This window comes from Fringilla coelebs (genome assembly GCF_963513975.1).
Source record: "Fringilla coelebs genome assembly, chromosome: 1".
NCBI classification, from domain to species: Eukaryota; Metazoa; Chordata; class Aves; order Passeriformes; family Fringillidae; genus Fringilla; species Fringilla coelebs.
Window position 1 is genome coordinate 29,558,186 of NC_140028.1, and position 20,870 is coordinate 29,579,055.

General features: G+C 38.5%; 2 protein-coding genes across 3 annotated transcripts; both read left to right on the forward strand.

The window, feature by feature from the left end:
* The first annotated feature begins 275 nt into the window (after nt 1-275).
* Nucleotides 276-9,332, forward strand: ZFAND1 (zinc finger AN1-type containing 1). Of its 2 annotated transcripts, none has more exons than XM_084205920.1 (8): nt 276-399; nt 1,437-1,479; nt 2,736-2,775; nt 3,129-3,256; nt 3,340-3,431; nt 4,238-4,362; nt 6,159-6,314; nt 6,458-9,332. In XM_084205920.1, the coding sequence occupies exons 1-8, from the start codon at nt 345-347 to the stop codon at nt 6,626-6,628; spliced, it is 810 nt and encodes a 269-aa protein (XP_084062046.1). In that variant the 5' UTR covers nt 276-344; the 3' UTR covers nt 6,629-9,332. The 2 variants fall into 2 exon arrangements, with proteins under 2 accessions (XP_084062046.1, XP_084062047.1); XM_084205921.1 differs by having other exon boundaries at nt 7,533-9,332.
* A 1,074-nt stretch (nt 9,333-10,406) lies between these two features.
* Nucleotides 10,407-20,078, forward strand: IMPA1 (inositol monophosphatase 1). The gene is made up of 8 exons (XM_084203187.1): nt 10,407-10,700; nt 12,008-12,141; nt 13,797-13,901; nt 15,198-15,243; nt 15,388-15,496; nt 16,200-16,308; nt 17,743-17,894; nt 18,318-20,078. Exons 1-8 carry the CDS (start codon nt 10,638-10,640, stop codon nt 18,434-18,436), a joined length of 837 nt encoding a protein of 278 aa, XP_084059313.1. The 5' UTR covers nt 10,407-10,637; the 3' UTR covers nt 18,437-20,078.
* The last annotated feature ends 792 nt before the right edge of the window (nt 20,079-20,870 follow it).

Genomic DNA, 20,870 nt, shown 5'->3' on the forward strand with positions numbered 1-20,870 from the left:
CCCCAAGGGACGTCGCAAATAGCGAGACAAAGCACGCCTTTTTTTTTCCCCGGAACAGCCCGAGGAGAACCAGCCGCGGCTCTGGGCCCACTGAAGGCTGAGGCTTGCGCCGACACGGGCTGCTCAGGTTGCCCTGAGCCCGGCGATGCAGCCGGTCCTGCCGGCATCCTCGCCGCTCCGAGCTCGCGGGGCGGGCTCGGGCCCGGGCTCAGGCTCAGCCCGGCGCGGGCGGGTCCCCACCGGCCCCGCCTCGGACCTGCCCGCCCGGGGGCGGGTCCCGCCGGCCCCTCCGCAGCGCGGCCCTGCTCGCCCCGCCTCTTCCCCGCCTCCTGCGTGCCGCCGACATGGCGGAGCTGGAGGTGGGGCAGCACTGCGGGGTGCCCGAGTGCCGCCAACTCGGTAAGGGAGAGCGGGGCGGGTCCCGGCGGAGACGGGGGCGGTGGGCCGGGGGCGGTGCGGGGTTGCGAGGGGTGTCCCCCCGATCGGGGAGTCCTCTGTGCTGCTGCAGCCCTGCACGGTCCAGTGCCAGCGCCTGTCACCTCTGTTGCCTCACCGGGTGGTTAATAGGCGCTTGCCCCTTCCTCACACTTGCTGCCTTCAGTGATCTCGGAGAGTGTGACTGGAAATGTAACTTCTCAGAAAGAAGCAGCAGAACCGCCCGTACCGAGAGCTTTCTGAGGGACCACTCAGAGATGAAGGGATCGAGATGATCGTGACCTGAGCTGCGTGGTCCAGTTGCGTGGTGGTGTGTCAGCATAAAATCCGAAGGATGGAGGAGCAGAGTAGTGGACTGACCTGGCATTCGCTGCCATTAATGATGTGGTGGAGTTCAGCAGACAGTGATGTGATTTTATGTATAAGAATTTATGTGGTAGGCAGGGAATGTGTACAGAGGCTTAGGAAGTGTGTGCAATTTTAATCACCCAAGGACAGTATGTATGATATGATGTGAAGAAGGGGCAGGATCATTATGACTGTCCATTGGAGGAGATGCTCTCCCTTCTAAAAAGCCAGCATCTCCTCCAGTTGGCAGCCCATAAAAAAAATCTAAATTGTCCACTCTAAGTAAATAGAGTTTTGAGTGGTCTCACAATAAATTTCGTTTTTACCATAACAAGTAATTTTGATGGCTAGCCATATGTTCCAGGGTCATGGCTTGATACGGAAAAAAAAAATTGAATTTAAAGTCTAATTCCAACTTCTGGAATGTATACAAGTATAATTTACCTGCTCATATATTTTTCTGTAATATTAATTGGGGAGTTAACAAAAGCCACTTCTAGCTAAAGTGTAGATGCAGTTACTAAGTATTCTTAAAAATATACCTACCCTGTGATGTTGGTAAACAAAAGTTAATAATGTGAAAATTAAGCCAGACACTATTAACAAAACGACAACCATGTTGTCTTAACTGCAAACAAATCTCTTTGTTTCAGATTTTCTTCCTTTTGTATGTGATGGCTGTTCAGGCATCTTTTGGTAAGTTCATAGAATCACAGAGTTCCTCAAGTTGAAAGGGTCCCACAAGAGTCAACAGATCAAACTGCCTACGCCTCACAGGACTAAAACTAAAGCATATGACTAAGTGTCATTCAGACAATCCTTGAACTCCAGCAGTTTTGGTGCCATGGCCACTTCCTTGGGGAGCCTGTTCAGTGCCCAGCCATCCTCCCTAAAAACGTTTTCCTAATGTTCAGCCTGAACTTCCTGTGACACAGCTTCTTTCCATTTCCTCATGTTGTATGCTTGGTCACCAGGATTCCCTCATCCTAGGTGAAGAATCCTGTACTTGCTCTCAATAAATTTCATATAATTGGTGACTGCCCAGCTCTCTAGTCTATCAAAAATCTCTCTGTGTGACTTCTTCACCCTCAAAGGAGTTGACAGCTTTTCCTGGTTTAGAATGGTTGGCAATCATAACATGTATCCAGATTATTTATAAAAATACTAAAGAGCACTGGCGCTAAAATTGAGTCCTGGGGAACTCCACTGTCCACCAGACTGAAGCAATTGCATTAACTATGTGACCCTCTGAGCCCAAACCATCAGCCATTTGCTCACCCATAGTACTACAGATTTGTCTAGCTGTGTGCTGGACCTTTTTGTCCAGAAGAACATTCTGAGACACTGTGTCAAAAGCTTTGCAAAAATGCAAAATACCACATCTGCTGGCTTCGCAGTGTCATATAAATGGGTGACCTTGTCACAGAAGGAGGTGGCTGATTATGTTTTCTTCTTGAAAAACTTTTGAGGTTTCTTGCAAGGTTGAAATCAGGGCCTGTGCTTTTATTTACACTTCTGATTAGCAGAAGGCAGCTGAGAAAAGCTCAGCGATTGGGGGCAGATTTCACTTCTAACATATCAGAAGCCTTCAAGGGATTTCTGCCATTATGGAAGAAATTTGAAAATCCATTACAACAGACAAGCTCTGGTTGCTTTGAACTGAACTCTCAAGCATGCTAATGTCTTCATTCTCTTGAAATGGTTTGTTTATCTTGAAGCATAAGTTTCAAAAGCTAAATGTTTTACATTCTGAAAAAGAATATGATCTATCCATTCAAGAAGTGAAATGCATAGCATAGAACAAACTTTGGAGAAGATTCATTATCTAATTGAAATTTTTCCATGATAAAACATGTCAGATTAGTCTTTTAAACACTTAAATGTTTTCACAGGCAAGTTTTTTTTCCTGGAATGTTGGTAACAGTGTGATATTTTCTTCTTTTTCCACAAAGCCTTCAGCACAGGAGCCGGGATGCTCATGGGTGTTCTGAGGTAATCTAATAATATATGACAGCCTTTAATTTAAATTCCATGCAACTTAGCTGTGTGTTTTCAGACTAGAAGAACGCATGTGGTATACAAGTATGAATTTTTTAACTTAGAATGTGAAAGGCTTAAAAAAATGAATCTACTCTTTTTCTTCCTCTCAGAAGTAAATTGAGTAGGATGACAGTTCTTTTTCAGCCTCTAAGCTAAACATAACCAGGGCAAAAGTAGGAGAGAATAGCTGGACCAAGTTTGCCCATAGAATAGAGAGCTATCACAGATCTTTGAGAAAGCTGGGATGGTAACTTATATCTGTAGTACCTGTTTATTTACACAAAATATTTTGCACTTACTCCTAGGTGAATGTAAGAAACACTTCTGTGAAACCCGATCAGCACAGATCTTACCCATGCTCATACAAAGACTGCAATGCAAAGGAGCTTGTGCCAGTGTTATGTCCTTATTGTGAAAAACATTTTTGTCTCAGGTGAGTGGAACAGTGTTTAAACATCAATATTCATTCACTAATGTATGGAAAACGCAATAGAAGTTTTACTTTGTTGTTTACAGACATCGTCATCAATCAGACCATGAGTGTGAGAAGCTGGACACACCGAAACCTCGAATGGCTGCCACCCAGCAGCTTGTTCAACATATTATAGGTAAGTACAGGGGCATATATATTCATTTTCTTATATTTTTTTCAGAACACTATTTGAGTTTCTGACCTCCTTTTGAGGAGTCAGGTTTGACCAAAGAAGAAAGGATGGGAGTTCCTTGGTTAAATAGCCCTAAACTCACATGTCAAAATTTAATACTCTTCATCTAAACTGAGCCAAAACAACAGTACAAGGAGAATCTCTAAAGAAATAAATAGGGCACAGGTTTCTTTCAGAATTATTGTCTTGTTGTCATTCTACAAGTGCTATACTATAATGAATTTTACCTAGCCATTATTATTTACATATTAATCCATATTAATCCAAATTGCAAATAATGCAATTGTGTTGGATGTGCATGTCAATCTGCTAGGATAACACCTACACAATCAAGATGCCCAGAAAAGTCTGATTCTACCATGTAATGTTTTGCAGGTTTTAAACAAGTTCTAGGATGGGAAAGAGAAAAACAGCACTGCCCAGCTGGACAGTGGCATTATGTGTAGAAAGGAGGACCCGAAATGTTGCCATATGAATGCTGTGATAGCCACAGGTGTAGAAACTCCAGAATTTGTATCTATTTGGCTTTTGCAGCCTGTGTTTACATGGTGATAATGTTCACCTTTCAATGTAAGGGAATTCTGCTAGAACTAAAAATGCTGATATGAACTTTGGGAAAGCATGGACACGAAAAGGGATGGCATCCTTGGCAATAGGATGAGACCCAACAGACTAAGTGGGTCTATGTCATATAATATGCTCAGGAAACTGTCAGAATGATCACACTAACAGGATAATATTGTTCTTAGATTCTAAAAAGAGTGATGAAGTGAAAAGCAAAAAACGTAAAGGAGCAAAAAACAGTGAGACAGCAGCAAAAGTGGCATTAATGAAACTGAAAATGCACGCATGTGGGGACAAGTCCTTGCCTCAGGTCAGTGATGTTTGTTTTCAATAACTGAATTCTCAAAGGAAGTGGAAAGATTACTAAATTGTTTGATCTTCATCGAGTTTCCTCTGCTTAGTTTTGGATTTAATTTTTCAAGATCACAACCCCTTAAATGTACATTTCAGCCTGGTACCCAAAAGCAATCTCACTAGTCTTATGTCTGTTATAAGATGTCCGTGTGGAGTTTGGAGCAGTGGAATCAAATTCTATTACTTCATAGCAGAAATGTATTTGCCTGCCACATGGCTGTCACATAGCACAGCAGGGACAAACGGGGTCTTTTGGGGATTCTTGGCAGAAAGATGACAGCACTAAGTTTATCAAATCTTATTATTTTAACAGAATTTGATGATCAGCAGAGCATAGAATTCCATTATTAGACTAGAACAGGATTTCTAGAATCACTGTAGCACAATTGTGTAAGTAGTGCAGCACAGAATTTTATAGCACAACTTAGCTTGTGGTTCCTTGTCCCCTGGACCCTTTTTGCAGATAGTGTCAAATCTTAATACTTGGCTAGCAATATCAATATTTCAGATCATCTAGCCTTGAAACATGTAATTGCTTGGTTTTCCCACCAAGACTGAATTCATATGTTGGGGCATGCAGTGGACAATGTAATCTTATCATAAGAATGTGCCTTAAATATTTGAGTTTGCTAATTTTGAGAGTGTAGAGGCATGAGTACACCAACTTAGATTGGTACCAAGATGTTTGAGCTACAGATTCAGCTACTCATCCAGAATTAGCATCTGAAGCTTGGGGGTGTTGTATATACAAAACTATTTGTATGTGTAAAAAACCCATGTGAGAAATGATTTTTATAAACTGCATAACACGATTATCATCCCATTCATGAAACAGGGAGAAAGGAGGTACAGGTAACGGTCAGTACAATACGGTGGGTACTGTGATCATCTTTTTACAGCTGAGGTTTCTGCATAGGTAAAATGATGATTCCTTGGGCATACTCCAGGTTTGTTCAGGCCAAAAAATCTGTCCCAGTTTCACTCATTTAGTGAAATGATAAGAAATTACCCATTCTTGGGAATTATCCAAACCTCGAAACAGTTTTTCATGTGCCCTTTGCTTTGGGAGTTAGTAAAGGGACAGACAGGTATTTTAAACTTCATAGGGGTAGTAGTTAATAATAACACTGTCACCCTGAAAAAAGAGAAGGTCTGACACTAGGGGATTTATTATACATTTTACTGTTGGAAAGCAGGAAAATGAGCTTCTTCTGCTGGGCATCTGATGAATGTCTACTGGTTATTTTAAACATCAAACAGGTTTAAGTAGGTCTTTACCTCATTTTCCCAAACTTTGCCCTAGAGCTCATTTTAGTGGACCATTCCATTTCTTGACTGCACCATTTCTTTGAGGACAGGTGGAACACCCAGGAAACTCGATGATTGTCCTAGGATTCCTGGATTTTTTTCTTTCTTTTTAACGAATGTCATTGTCAGACTGCACAGCAGAGGGCATGGGAGTGTCAGCAAACTGTTGATTAAATCCTGCCAGAGTGGTAAGACCATCAGCTTTACCACAAACAAAAGCTTTCCCTAAGCCTTCCTTATTTTATCTCCAGTAAGGGTGTAACACCACTCCTCGGGTGTTCAGGGAAGAAGTCCAACATAATTAATTTGCCAAGTGAATCAGGGGGCTTATTTCCTGCCCACAATCCATTTGGTCCCCAGAAAAGGTGACCTCCTGTGTGAGGCCCTGGCATTGTGTATTCATCAATTGTTTTCATTTTTGTCTTATTTTTCATGTTTTTCTAGACAGAAAGAATTTACTTTCAAGTATTTTTACCAAAAGGGAACAAAGAGAAAAGCAAACCCATGTTCTTTTGCAGTAAATGGAGTATTGGCAAAGTAGTAGATTTTGCAGCTTCCTTAGCAAGCCTTAAAAATGACAACAACAAATCAACATCCCAGGTAAGTCAGCAATAACAAACATTTTCCAGGTTGTTGCGTTTTGGTTTTAGTTTCTCTTTAGCCTTTTGTGCTTGTCCCACCCCACTTCTTTCATCGTGGATAGGCAAATCTTGGTGTTAATTTCTGTCCTGTTTGTCGTACAGAAACTGAGATTGTGCCATGCTGCCTCTGGAGAAGCCTTGCCATTTGAACACACACTGGAAACATGGCTATCTGATAAAGACTATCCACTGTACAATGGAGGGAATATAATTCTGGAGTATCTTGATAATGATGTTCTAGTTATAGAAGATACAGAATCCTACTTTAGTTAGTCAATAAATTTTCACCAAAAAAAAAAAAAAATTCCAGTATTTTTTAGAAGCATTAAAGGAAGTCCAGTTTTCTTTTTAAATCACTGGTATGCCAGAATGTCTTCCATTTTAAAGACACAACTCCCATCAATTTCTCAGTTGCTTGACTGACAGAAGAACTTTGTCCTGAAAGGAAAATTATAATAAGGAATATTACAGATATTCACATTCTAAAATAAATTCTTGCTCTATTGAGCTGTATAATATAAATAATTTTTTTCTTAAATTTGGTATTTATTTTTGTGTAAGTGGTGGGGACAGTATGTCTTAATAAATAATGGAAATGTAAACTTTTATATGAAGACAGTATGTCTTAATAAATAGTGAAAATGTATGAGATTTTTCTGAAGGAAAGAAACATACTATGCTAATGCAGCATCTTTTCTACATCTACACAAACAGATTTGATTGCATTTGGAAACCGGCACTGTCCATACACCAGGTTCACATTTTCTTCTTGTAATAGTTTAATGATATTTATGAAGCAAAAGTAAATTCACTCAGGTGTCTTCCTGATTAGGTGGGGGATAAAAGATCTCAGTAAGCCTGTCACTTATTTTGCTTTAAGTATTCTTTACTGTAGTTTAGATATGACTTAGGTATGAATAAATTGCTTTACTGGATGTGGTGGGGATGTCATGCAAAGGAAGATGTTTTTGGTTTCCATGAAGGAAAGGGCTGGATATTTTGGAAATCTTTGTCTCCTGTCAGTGGAAAGTACAGGAGCATTTTTCTGCTTTCCCCTGCCTGTCTCTTCAGCTGTTATCTTGCTTTCCAGTACAAGAGGGACAGTTCCCTTTTCCCTTGTTACTTATTTTCCTCCCTTTCATCTGCAACTGTCTATTCATCTTTCTTTTTATCTTAGGCTGCTGTGGTACAGAATATGCAGTAAGAGCCCAACCAGCATTGTGGAACCACTGAGCTGGGAAGAGCCCTAAGGAGAACTTTTTTCCCACCCTGTTGCTATAAAAGCAAGTGAAAAATACTCTTGTACAACAGGGTCATTTCTCCATTTTTTTAGCAGAAAATCTTCTGCTCGATCTTCAAGAGTTTTCTACTTACACCCTTTCTCCTGCCCCTGATTTTTCTCTCTTAGTATTTGCAGGCAAAATAATTGAAATAACATTTTTTGTGGATAAAGAGAAGATAGACTTGGGATGCAGGAAGCAAATCTTTGGGGAGACCTCAAAGGTTTTACCAGCATGGTTGCTTTCATCAATTGCCAGTAATGGCTAAGGTCTATCAGCCTGTAAATGACAGTACAAACATGGCAAGTCGCAGTTGGTAAGACTCCAGAAAGTTTTCACTATCATCTTATTCCAGGAATGTGTCTAGGATTGTACACAGAAGCTCATTCCAGGTAGTTTTCAGAAATTGAGAAGCAAAACCAAATTAGTCTGACAGATAAATAATTGAGAAGAGATGAAAACTTGAAAACTCCACCCTAGTCAATGGTACTAGGAACAAAAGCAGAAACTTTTCCAGACCTCCAGGATCTTGCATAGGTTAGAACTGCTCTCATTTTACCTTTAGATTCCAATGTATCTTTACTCAGCGTTTTGTTTTGTTTTTTCTTTTAACTCATTATCTTAGCACATTTTCATACAGAAAGTTCAACAACTACATTTGAAAAAAAACCCCCAATACTTCAGAGGAGTCAATTCTCATTTGAAACCACTGTTAATTTTACAGGCCTGTATTTAGAAGGTGCTGAATTATTTCACTCCTAAGTTAATAAACAAAACTTCTAGTAGATGCAAAAAAGATGTATGTAAAGTTATACAAGCAAGAAAAGGAATTTATCAAAAGAAATACTTTTGGATTTTACAACAAACAGTGCTTTCAGCCAAACTACAAAAATAGGTGAATATCAAGCGTTTTAGTTGTTCTAGCTGTAATTTTAGAGAATGCACATGGTAAAGGATTTACAAACATTTTGTCAGATGCTGTAGTAGCAGCTCCCGGCCTTGCTCCAGTTCAAACATTGCTGCAAGGTTGCCTGGCAAGTGTTTGTAATAAATGCAACAGTTTGGAAAGGGTTGTTTTAACACCAAGAGTTCAATTCTGCTTGGATACATGACCTGTTATATCAGCTGGGCAATGCTGTACTAAACGAAAAGTAAAAAATCACACTAAGAAAGCAGGCAGTAATCTCTCATACTTTTATTTTCACAATTTTAGGTCTCTATGTCTGTTTTGGAAAAGCATGCACCCTGGGGTGTGATCAGTCTGGTTTGCAGACTGTTTTTATCAATATGTCACCACTGTTCATCCAGTTTATCAGGTGACACATAAAAATACACCTTGCAGCTTATTTTTACTCCTAGTAGCCTCAGATATAAAATACAAAATTTCATTTTAGCTGGAATAGAAATTGTGGTTTGGATTAGGAAAATTCTTATACTTGTTAGGACAGAACTTCACGCATTCCTGTTTTACTTCTGTTGATCTTAAGGTGAATGCAGAATTTGAAATCTCCTGTAAAACCCTTGCTGTAATGTTAAGTATACATTAATGATGTCAAAAAAGCCATTTTTCATAACACTCATGCAGTCCTATATAGATTGTACTGAGGCATGTTCAGCTGCTTGCCTCAACAAAAACCGAATCTGAGCCAAAGAGCCTCTTTCAGTGGTCTGTGTGCTTTTGGTGTAACCTTGTAAAGAACGACTTGCAAAATAATCAATAAAAACACAACTTATCCTCTCTCTAGTTCTTTAATGACTGTGAAAACTTTAAAAAGCAGGCTTATTCTTGTTTATGAGATGGGAAGGAGGAAATGTGGAATTGCACAGTGACTTGCCCCACACAACAGATTCAGTGAGAGTGGAAACTTTTCCAGTGGTGTGGAAAGGACAAAACTAACCCCCTCTGGCCTAGCTGTGCCTTGGCTTGGCACTGGGGCAATAGGGCAAGACTGCTTCTTTTGGTGTGGTAGATATTTTATGATTATTTTAAGCATAAAGCAAATTTCAACCCTTGCCCTATTTAGCCAGATCACCTTTTTACATAGGACAGTCAGTTACATCAGCTGCAATTTGTGAGGACAAAACAAACCCTCGGTGTTTTGCCTTTACCTGGTAACAGAAAATAGGCTCAAAAGACCACAGGGGGGAGAAAAATAAACCGGTATCAGTCAGGCTTGGAAAGTTTTTTCCTCTATGTAATTTTAATTAATATTGAAGATGCATCAGTTGCACTGCAAATTGCTTTCCAAAACCTGTGTGAACTCTGTGAGCTCGCCCTCCGTGCGGGTTCGGAGCCACTGACGCAGGTTTCCCAGAGATGCTGTGGATGCCCCGCCCCGGGAAGGGAACAAGGCCCGGTTGGATGGGGCTCTGGCAACCTGGCCTAGTGCAAGCTATCCCTGGCCACGGCAGAGGGGCTGCCTGTGATCTTTACAGCTCCTTCCAACCCAAACCATCCTTTCAATTCTATGATAAACTTCAATCGCGTGCTCCATGGCAGGGCATTTACGATATCTCCGCCCTGCCGCGTCTAATTATCAACAAGTCGACATCAAAGCCTAATTTCCACACTTCCACTGTAAATTTTGACAGCGCCGGCGCCGAGGCGACCTCGCCCTGCCCCGGCTCCCTCACACGCAGGCGCGGGCGCCACCGAGCGGCGGCGGAGGAGGCGGGCCCGCGGCCTCGCGCGCGGCGTCTGCGCCTGGGCGGGAGCGGCGGCGGCGGCGGCGGGGGCGGAGAGTGCGGCGCGCGCCGCGGCCGCCATTTCGGGCACCGTGAGGGGGCCGCGCGTCCGGCAGCGCTCGGGACGCGTCCTGCAGCCCGGGGCGGGCCGGGGCGGGGCGTGCGCTCAGCCTGCTTCCTCGTTTGAGCAGTACTTAAGCCAGTGAAGGAAAAAACTTCGAATTTGTAAAAATAAAAAGAAAAAAAAGGAAGAAAACAAGCCGTAATAATTTTTGGCATTAATCTTTCCTTTTGCTAGGCTCTTTATCTCGGGAAAGATGGCAGATCCCTGGCAAGAATGTATGGATTATGCAATTGGTTTAGCAAGGAAAGCTGGGGAGGTATGTATAAGCTCTTTATAAATAATAAGGTGATTTATTTGGTCAAATATGTATATAGCTTTTGAAGGAAGTTGATGTTGGAATTTCTTTTGGGTAGTGTTTTGTCAGAAACCTAAATGGGTAGAATAGTTTGTGATGTTCAAGTACAAGATTAGAGTGTCTTTTATGTTTGGAACTCAGTTAACTTAAGAAAACAACTTTGCCCTTTTCCTTGGTTTGAAGTCCGATTAAAGACTAAGGAGTAACTTCTTTTCCTTGAGTTTGATTTAAAAAATAAAATTCAGAATTATGTTAAACAAAGAGCATCTCGATTTTCACCCTTTACCTACTCCTGTCTGTGGTATTATTTTACCACCTGAAAGTTGGTGATAGTCTTTTCTTGTGAATACCTCAATCAGCTTTGTACAGAGGCTTGTTGATGGCGCTCAGTACCATATTGTGTTCTCTGTGCTTGGAAGTGTCCAAGGCCACGTTGGACGGAGCTCTAAGTCTGGTGTAGTGAAAGGTGTCCCTGCCCATGGCAGGAGAGCTGGAATTGGATGGTCGTTTAAGCTCCTTCCAATCCAAACCAATCTGTGATTGTTTGTCTTCATGAGGACTGCTTTGCTTCTGTAAATAAGAACCATCCCTTACAGCGGTGATATTTTGCCATGTGAGGTGTAAGATGGCTTAGAACAAGAAAAAGTTTGTATGTCTCGGCAAAACCTCAGCACAAGTGGTTACCAAATTTTTTGGTTCTTAGTAGTTCTTAGTACATTTGAAGGCTGTGGCAGGCAGACAAGAGGGCACATGTAATAATTCTATCCCCTGGAGCTGCAAAGTATGTGTAACGTTGTCTCTGCAATGACCTCATTAAAGTCTTCCCTCAGAAAATCTTTGAGTTACAGTAAAATATTTCTGTGGGCTGTGAGGCATGGGTTCTTGCTTAAGCTGATACTGATAGTTTTAAGATCTTAAATGCAGGGTCTGGCTAAAAATAGCTGACTGGAGCTCAGTGTTAGGTGTTTTATTCAACTCTGATATTTAATTTGTAAACTTGTCCTTACAAAATGGGCTCCATTTTCATCTACCTGGAGATCTCATTTTGTGCTTAGATTTAAAGCCATGTAAAACTTTGTACTGAATAGGGACTAGAGATGCAAGTCCCAGCACCTGCAGTTAAATCTAGGTTATGTCACTGCTTGTGTTTTGTGTGTGCAGTACAGAAAATAACTAAAAATTATGCTTAAGATTTTTTGAAAATTAATATTTTCCATAATAATGAAACAGGGAAAGATTTTTTTTTCTATTTGTTTTTGTTTCTACAGATAATCCGTGGAGCACTCAAAGAAGAAATATCTGTTATGACTAAAAGTTCACCTGTAGATCTAGTGACAGAAACTGATCAAAAAGTAGAAAACTTCATTATTTCTTTGATTAAAGAAAAGTATCCTTCTCACAGGTATGGCTTGTTGTATGCTTTTGGCAGAAAAAAAAATGGAAAGTTGATGATTTCGCTTGTTTTATTACAACTGGCATGCTGACAAGTTGTAGCATTGCCTTCAACAAATTAAGTGTTGGATGGGTCCTGTGGAACTGAGTGTGCCTTTAGCAGATCTCATACAGTTTTACAACATCCTTAAAAGAAGACAGGGTCCTCTTCTTCTGCATAACAGAAAGACTGTCATGCAAAATACTGGTTTTCTTAATTACTCTTCCCCTTTTTTCCCCTTCTTCTGTCCCTCTCTATGCCCCTGTCCCTCACCCCCTGAGAAATGTGTATTCTTGGAGGGTAATCTGTATTTTACTTACATGGGTCTGTCTTTAGCATTTTGACGTAATGGCTTAAGTTTAATACAGTTTCCTTAAAGTCAGTTTGCTGGTTTTTTTTCTTTCATTTTCTTGGAGATTTTGTTATTGTAGCTGTGTATGTGAAGTGTAAGAAATCTATATAGAACTGGATCAGCTGAGGTGGTGCAAAAGTTCAGTAATCAAATTAGTGTAAGCATACAGACTTGTGGAATGACCTTGAAATAACAGTTTCTGTGACATTGATAAGTGTTTCAGAATATTTTAGCTTCTTTTTATTTTAGGTAACCAATGTCGCATTAGACATAATGGTGCTGAACTTTCTAGTGAATTACTCATCCACCTATATTCAGTCTCATTTTTCTGAAGGTCTGCTGCTTTTTGGAAACATGCTGTTTCTCTCTGATTAGTCATCTTCATTTCTGTAGTTAATCATAAAACTCACAGTCAATATTAAAGAGACCTCATCTGTTTCCTCACAGCAGTTATTTTACGTGGTTTTGGAGGAAAGCATGTGTTTACTGCAAACTTTTTGTAGGTTGAGTAATGTGTGATAAATTGTGACAACCTGCAAAAGGCCTCAAAGAGAATTCCTCCCCCTTGGACTCATTCTAATAATTTTGCAGTCTAAAACACTTTCCTGAGCAGCAAAACTTGTGGAATTTGGGGGGTTTAGTACTGTGACTGAGCATGCACTCACCCATCTTCTTCAGGAACTCTGGTTTGAATTTCATCCCTTCACCATGTTACCACTTTGTCGTGCTTTTAAAACTAAAGTTTTGAGATTAACAACTTTCTGTCGTATTTGGGTTGGAGTCAGTCTTGACATTTAAAGGTTGCTGCAATGTTCTACCCAGGTACATAAGACCACAGAGGCCTTCTTTACTGAAAACACAAGCTACAAAATAATGTTGTATAGCACAAATAAGCTGAAAGGTGTAAATAGCTATAGGTATTTTGAACAAAATTTGATGATGCTGTTTCTGGAAAAAAGTTAGGAAAAGGTCAATGTTCTGAATGCTAAATTATTATTATTCTAGTATATTGTGAATGCTAAATTCTGGTATTATTTCTATGTTGAAGTCTAAAATTCTTTCCCTGCATATTGTGCTTATCCTTGATATTATAAATTTGAATGCAAGCTTGGTCAGATATGTTTGGTGCTTTCTGGATATTTCTCAGGTTTTGCATATGATCACTGGTAGTACTCAAAGCTTCATCTCACTTTTAAGAATTTCGGTGTCAAGGACAATGTTGCAATTCAGACATTTTAAACATTTTCTGTCTTTAAATGTGTTTCTACTGTAGCTTTATCGGAGAAGAATCTGTTGCAGCTGGAGAGGGCAGCATTCTGACAGATAACCCCACATGGATTATAGACCCTATTGATGGAACTACCAACTTTGTACACAGGTCCACTTTTCTTTTTTTTTTTTTATGTTAGCAACCTTAACTGATTGCCCTTTTTCTTTCTCCAGTTCCATGAAAGTAAGGTTGTTTTTAATTTTTAAACTTTTAAAAGAGATACTATGAACTTGCTAATAGTTACAAATTGCTGCTTATTGAGAGCCATTGGGCAGTCTTTGCAAGCATTTTAATATTCCTGTGAGTATTGTAATAGTCTAGCTCTGTTTCCTGCATCACTTGTTCCATACGAGGCCTGTATTATATAGCAGGGGTCAGCAGCCTTTGGCATGGACTTCAAAGATAGTTGGGCAGATTGCAACAGGAACAGGATTCAGAATAAAAAGCATCATTGCAGCATCTTCGGAAAGGGAGTAACAGCTTCAGGTGCAGATTCCTAGGAAATCTCAAATCCATTGAGATCTAGGATCCCCAACTACGAAAAAAAGCAGGATATCACCAGTAGTTACCAATGGTATTTCACACCAAGATGAGGAAGGGACTTACAGAGTAATGCTGATAGCGTATTAATTAAATCTTTTAAATGGATAGATTTTGGGCCCAGTCAGCTTTTCAGAGTCTGTTTGATTTCAGTTTTGAAATTACTGCTGCTGTGTGCACAATGGCTTTCAAACACCTTCTGAATCCTGCTGAATAACATGTTCAGAAAGTTATAGGAAAAGAACCCATTCTGCTGAATCTAAAGACTTAAAAGTTGGTATTTTTACAAAAGGAATAAAAGGCAAATGTCTAGGAATAGGAAAAAAAAGTAGGAAATGTCTAGGAATTGAAAAAAAAAAAATTAATTGGTTGATTACTTTGAACTTAGACTGAGATGCAATCCACCATGTCTTACATAGTCTTACTGTCTTCACTCTTCCTGCATTCTTCAATATCTGTCTTTTTCATAGCTTTGGTGGAGAAAGGGGTGGTGGTGGGAGATGTAATTTGATTGTTTCTATGAGACCATTTTGGTCAGCTTGTTCCTTCTGAGAAAGGAACAAGGAGTAGCATAGGGGCTTGTTTGCATTCTTTGGCTGTAAAAAGCAGTTCCTAGGCTAGGAGCAGCTGTAACAGCAATGGCAGCCCCAGTGGGTAGAAAACTTTGTGTTTTAAATGATAAATCAATGTTGTTGGCTCTATTGTCAGCTAAATTGTGCAAATTGCCAAAAACTCAGTATAGTCCAAGTTTGTTTTTGAAATATACATTACATTTAAATGACAACTGTCTTTTTTAAGAGTAGGCATGGTAATAAAAGAAATTTAGTATCTTGGTATAAATTAGTGAAATGTTTTGTTTTGTAGGTTTCCATTTGTGGCAGTTTCAATTGGCTTTGTTGTAAACAAAAAGGTATACTTTTTTATTGCTTAATATCTAATCAAATTCAAATTAACTGCTTGCTTCTAGTTACAACTAAGTTCTGTAATTTCCTATTTTACAGGAAATAGGAATAAAGGGAAAAACCCCATAAGGTATTTTTCCTTTTTCTTTCAGATAGAGTTTGGAATTGTGTATAGTTGTATAGAAGACAAGATGTATACTGCCAGAAAAGGAAAAGGTGCATTTTGCAATGGTCAGAAACTTCAGGTATCGGGCCAAGAAGGTAAGCTGAACTAAGCAGCTTCTTTCTGGTAATTATTAGATTGCAAGTGGGGCTGGAGAAATTTGGGACCTGGGTATATTGGTATTTCTTAGCTCATAGTTTTGTTTTGCAAGACTTTCTTTGGCCATGGGCTGTTTAGTTTTAAGAAACACCTTTTATGTTCTCTTTGATGCATATGATGTGATCTGTGCAAAATCAGGACTCAACAAGTGAAGATTTTATTTCCCATGTATTGTGGTTTTGTTAGTTTCTTTCTTTGTCTTTAATTCCCTGTATGTCTGCAATCTGTTTGAGATGTTTCTTTAGAGTGAAACAAATCTACCAAACAATTCAGCTTCTCCCAGGTTGGTTTAAGTCAGTACCACTCTTCTGTGCTTACAACCCTACATCAAGTAAAATCCATGCTTCAAAAGACATCTTCAAGTATCTCAAGACTCTTTTAATTTTTATAGCAATAGAATTCTGTTTAGTACTGGCATCAGTTAGTGTATATGCACAGTTGGAGCAGATCATGCTTCTTTATTTGTATTTTTTTCCTGCAATTTTCCAAATAATAACAGATTTTTATATGTTTGATATGTGTACTATTTTATTAAGATACTCATACTTTGATCTTATAAGAAAGCAATGAAGTAAACTCTGCTAGTTACTGTGACTATTTAAGTTGTGCTGTTGGAAGAGTGAGGTTTTGTTTCTTTTCCAGACATTACAAAATCCCTTTTAGTAACAGAATTGGGGTCAAATCGTGATCCAGAGGCTATAAAAATAATTCTTTCTAATATGGAAAGACTTCTCAGTATTCCTGTTCATGGGTAAGATACTTCCTGTTTTTATAAATATTTATGTTTACTGACAGTGGTTAATATTGTAAATACAATAATTTTTAGAAAGCTTTGGTTGCATTACATTTGAAAGCTTAAATATGAAATATGATTTAAATGGTTTTGTCTAGTAGCTTCCATAGAGAAACTGTATTTAACTTTTTCAAGCTGAGACATGCAGCAGAGAACGCTAACAATTAGTGTTGAGAAGCAAAGCATGTTTGGGCTTACAACACTCTGGAGTCCTGCATTTAGTAGTTAAAAAAATGAAATGTAATTTTGTGCCTTTTTTTTTTCCCTAGATAAAACTGGATGAACAGAAGCTATATTACATTTCTTAGTTTTCTTTCCTTGTAGTAATGAAAATATTTATATATATAAAAAGACAAAAGTAGATCTCCCTTTCCTCTTTCCAAACCATATAGTTTTAATTTGTCTGAGTAGTTTAAATTGTCCATAAACTGCTCCTATTTTGGTTGCATTCTCTGCTTTTTCTCCTCCAGATAAGCCAGTCTACATTTCCACAAACCATTTTGTATAAAGTTGGTTTCAGTAGGCAGTTTTTCATTACTCAATTGTATTCATGTTTCTGATCTAACAAGTTTTATGCTGAGATTCTCAGGATTCTTGTTTTGACACTTAACACATAGATTTTTTTCCTACTTTCAAAAAGTCTTGTGATGTTGTGAAAGAATTTATGCTAAGATGTAAGTAGGAAACACATTTTAGATGTGTTGTGAATTCAACATAGCAAATAAGTGTGACTTGTACAAAAAACTGCACTTTCTTCAATTAGCAGTAAACTGTACATTAAATTGTAACTGATAGCAGCTCAACTATTGCAAGAAGCAACTCAACTCCAGTCTCAAACTATTGTTTATAAATATAATGCCTGAGTTTCCAAAAGAAACTGGAATTTGTGACACGAGGGTTTGGTGAAGTTATCCAGACCAAATTTATGCTGTGTAATTTATTTTTTATGATTACTGTTAGAGGGTTTGGCAAGTCAGAGATTTTTACTGAGCATCACCAGAGAAACTGAAAAAAAAAAAGTTTCCAGCCCTGAAAAGTGTACACTCTTCTTGAATTCTGGTATTCAGAGAGCAGAATAGACTGTTACTGTTTTATGGGAAATTATCTTCCATAATATGTTTTAGTTTAAGAAATCATTTAAGATGTGTTTAAACAAAAAATTATTAACAGAATTTGTAAATGTAGTTTCTACAAATTTACTGTATTTTGAAAACTCTTCAAGTAACACTTCAATTCCATTTTTTATGTTTCATTGCAGCACTTCATCATGCTTGCTCTAGTTCAGTTCACTTCCATCATGATAGTTCTGTGTTTTCTGCATTTTCTGTTACAGACACTGTAACTTTTTTGCAAACTCTTCTCAATTAAAACAACATCTTGTATCTCCTTTAGGATTAGAGCTGTTGGTACAGCAGCTGTGAACATGTGCCTTGTGGCAACGGGTGGAGCTGATGCCTATTATGAAATGGGGATTCACTGCTGGGATATGGCAGGAGCTGGAATCATTATTACTGAAGCCGGTGGAGTACTGCTGGATGTTACAGGTAAATAATGGGCCTGCATAATACTCTCTTGTCCTTTTAAATGGCTCATAGGGATCAAAATGTAGCTGAAACAAGAAGGCAAGTTCTTTTCAGTCCTCTTTCCAAACTACATCTACTGAGCAGTTCCCAACCATTAATAGATGACGAACGGGTTAATTGTATGTTCTTAAGCAAGAAGACAGCCTTTACTCCCTTGGCTGGACTCCTGGAAAAGTGGAAAAAGACAGTAAGCATACATTGAAGAGAATTGAAATGCAGGTCATACAAGATACCTGTTGTGTTAAATGTATTTTTGTCCAGAGGAAAATTTGGTCCTAAATAATAATGTATAATTTATACTCAAATTTTTCAGTGCTTATTTTCATACCAACTTTTAATTTTCTTCATATATAAAATGGTTGCTTTGTTTGCTTTGCTTTCTAGGTGGACCATTTGATTTGATGTCTCGAAGAATAATTGCAGCAAGTAGTCGAGCTATTGGAGAGAGAATAGCCAAAGCACTTCAAGTAATTCCTCTGAGAAGAGATGATGAAACCAACTGAACACCAAATCTGCACCATGAATGTCTTTATCTAATGTTGTCTCATTTTCCCACATGGTGGTCGTTCTACCTTGAATAGATGGTAGTCTTTCAGTACTGGTGTGGCTGCTAAGTAGAGCTTTGAGATTGAGCAACATTCTAAATAAGCTTTAACTGTTGAGTATTTTGTTTAACATCACAATTAGATAAAACCCTAGAAAAATAAGTAAATATATGCAACTAGTATTTTTAAGTTTTATACTGTACTGGAACACATAGCAAGAGACTCTTTGATGTATAGATAAATAAAGATCTCTAGTTCTGTAAGTGACAGAAACAAAACCCATACCTCTTGTAACACCGCATCATCACATCTTATCCTGAACCCAAAAAGATGAAGGCATTACTGTTTATCCAGTCTTTCTCTGGTCTCCAGTGTATCCATTTCCTTACCTCATTGCAGTTTTTGTAGAGGTGGTTGACACATTTCCAAACCTGTTGGTTGCTTGTAGCTTTGGCTACAATTTAAAGCCTTTATTACTTACGTATCATTGGTTTTGTAGTCCTCATTCTACCTTTCCAATGGTAGATGGACACAATCTCTTCTTTAGCCTCATATGTGGCCAGTACACTTGCAAATTCCTTGCAATTTCAAAAGTAATAGTTATTGTACCAGAAAATATGTTTATCTTCCAGAATTAAGTTCTGAGCACACCAAATGTACTTACTTGAAATTAAGATGCAGTATGATTGTAATTTTGTTAATTTTGATTGGGTTTCTTCATGGATGAGTGAGTTTCAAAGTCTAAGGAATCATTAAAACCAAGAGAGTTTTCAGTATTTCAGCTGGCAAAAAAATTGTCCCATAGTCCATATTTTTTACATAATTTTCTAGTTTTTTGTAAACTACAGAAGCAGTGACCAACCAGGACCGGGTTTCCATTGTGTTTTACAGAATGTACACGGAGGGAGATATATACCTGAACCTAAAGGGTAGTGATTTAGTTCTAGGATCAGTTGCTGTAAACTTTTAAAATTATACTGGTTCTCTGCATTTTTGTATTTAAGATTGTTAAAAGCATTAGTGCACTGTTAGATAATTAATGCACTTTAAAAAAAGGATGTCACATCGGTTTTTAGACTGTTGGGTTTTTTTGTGTGTGTGTGTTGAAAAGAAAGTTGTCTCACTGGTTGTTTAGTTAAGACACAGCACTGCTTTGGAAAACTTGACTTTATGTACTGCTGTCCCACTATTTTTACATTGAAAAATGGTATATTGAAGTTTCATGAGATTGCATATTATAAATGTCAGGTTCTTATATCAGTTGATTTTTGCAGATTTTTCAGAAACACTGCATTTTGAGATGTATCTAGTGCTAGATGATTAATCTTAACAAGGTTAGCCTCCTATTTAAAGGTCTTCCCAAAAAGCCAGACTTAAAATTACTTTTTAAATTCCTATTGACAAGGATGTAAACCTTTTGAGCATTTCACTGTAACCTTATTGCTGTAAACAATGTGTGTGGGATCATGGTTATTTTTAAAATGCCTTCTGTACCATTTCTGTGGCTTTTGTATAACAAAATCTGTATAACTTTGTGAAATGGCAGTATGTCTAAAAAGTACTTAAGATGGCAGGACACATTAGAAATAAATACACTTTAGCAGCAGTGGCTTTAGCAGTGCTTCCTTTCTTAGCATTGATCCAGTCCAGTGCTGCGACTCATCAAGCTGGATCTGTGGGCCTCAAACTGTTGGAGTTGAGCACCGCTTCTTCTTGGCCTCTGATGTGCTCAGATCATAAAGTGTTGTGCCTTTAGATGCAGGATTACGTGTGCACCTGCAGTTGGGTTTTGGAGCCAATATTTCAGCTTACTCCAATGAGATCATGGTTCATTAACCATCTCCAACCTCAAACTTTGGACTTAAACTTTATGGGTTATCTTGCCAGTCATTTGTGTTGGACGTCTATCAGCTGGTTGAAGCATGTGGCTTTCTCATTGTTAGGTTTCCCAATAATGTTATCTGAGGAAAAACTTGTTATAATTATTATCTTGGCCTTCTTCACTTTATTTCTGTTGGAAACTAGCCATTTTGCTAAGCATTATCTTCTCAGATACCTCTTCAATATACGCTCAGTTTTGTCATGTGAAAGTCACTGAAATGTAATTATTAAGTTTGAAGACATTTTGTTTCTGATCTAGCCTGCAATTTTGACAAGTTTTTGTAACAAAACAGCAGTCAAGATTGCTGTGTATTCAAAATGCTATTGAGAGTTTATATATGAGGTAGTCTGAATATTCAAAACTACAAGAAATGTGTTTTTGTTGCTTTGAAAGATGGAGTGGTAGAATTAATCCTCTTAGATATTTTAAAACTAATTTTAAGATACAATTATATGTTTCCAAGATAGCTTTCGCTGGGCAATGAGACAATTGGATAGGAAGGGCAGTTAC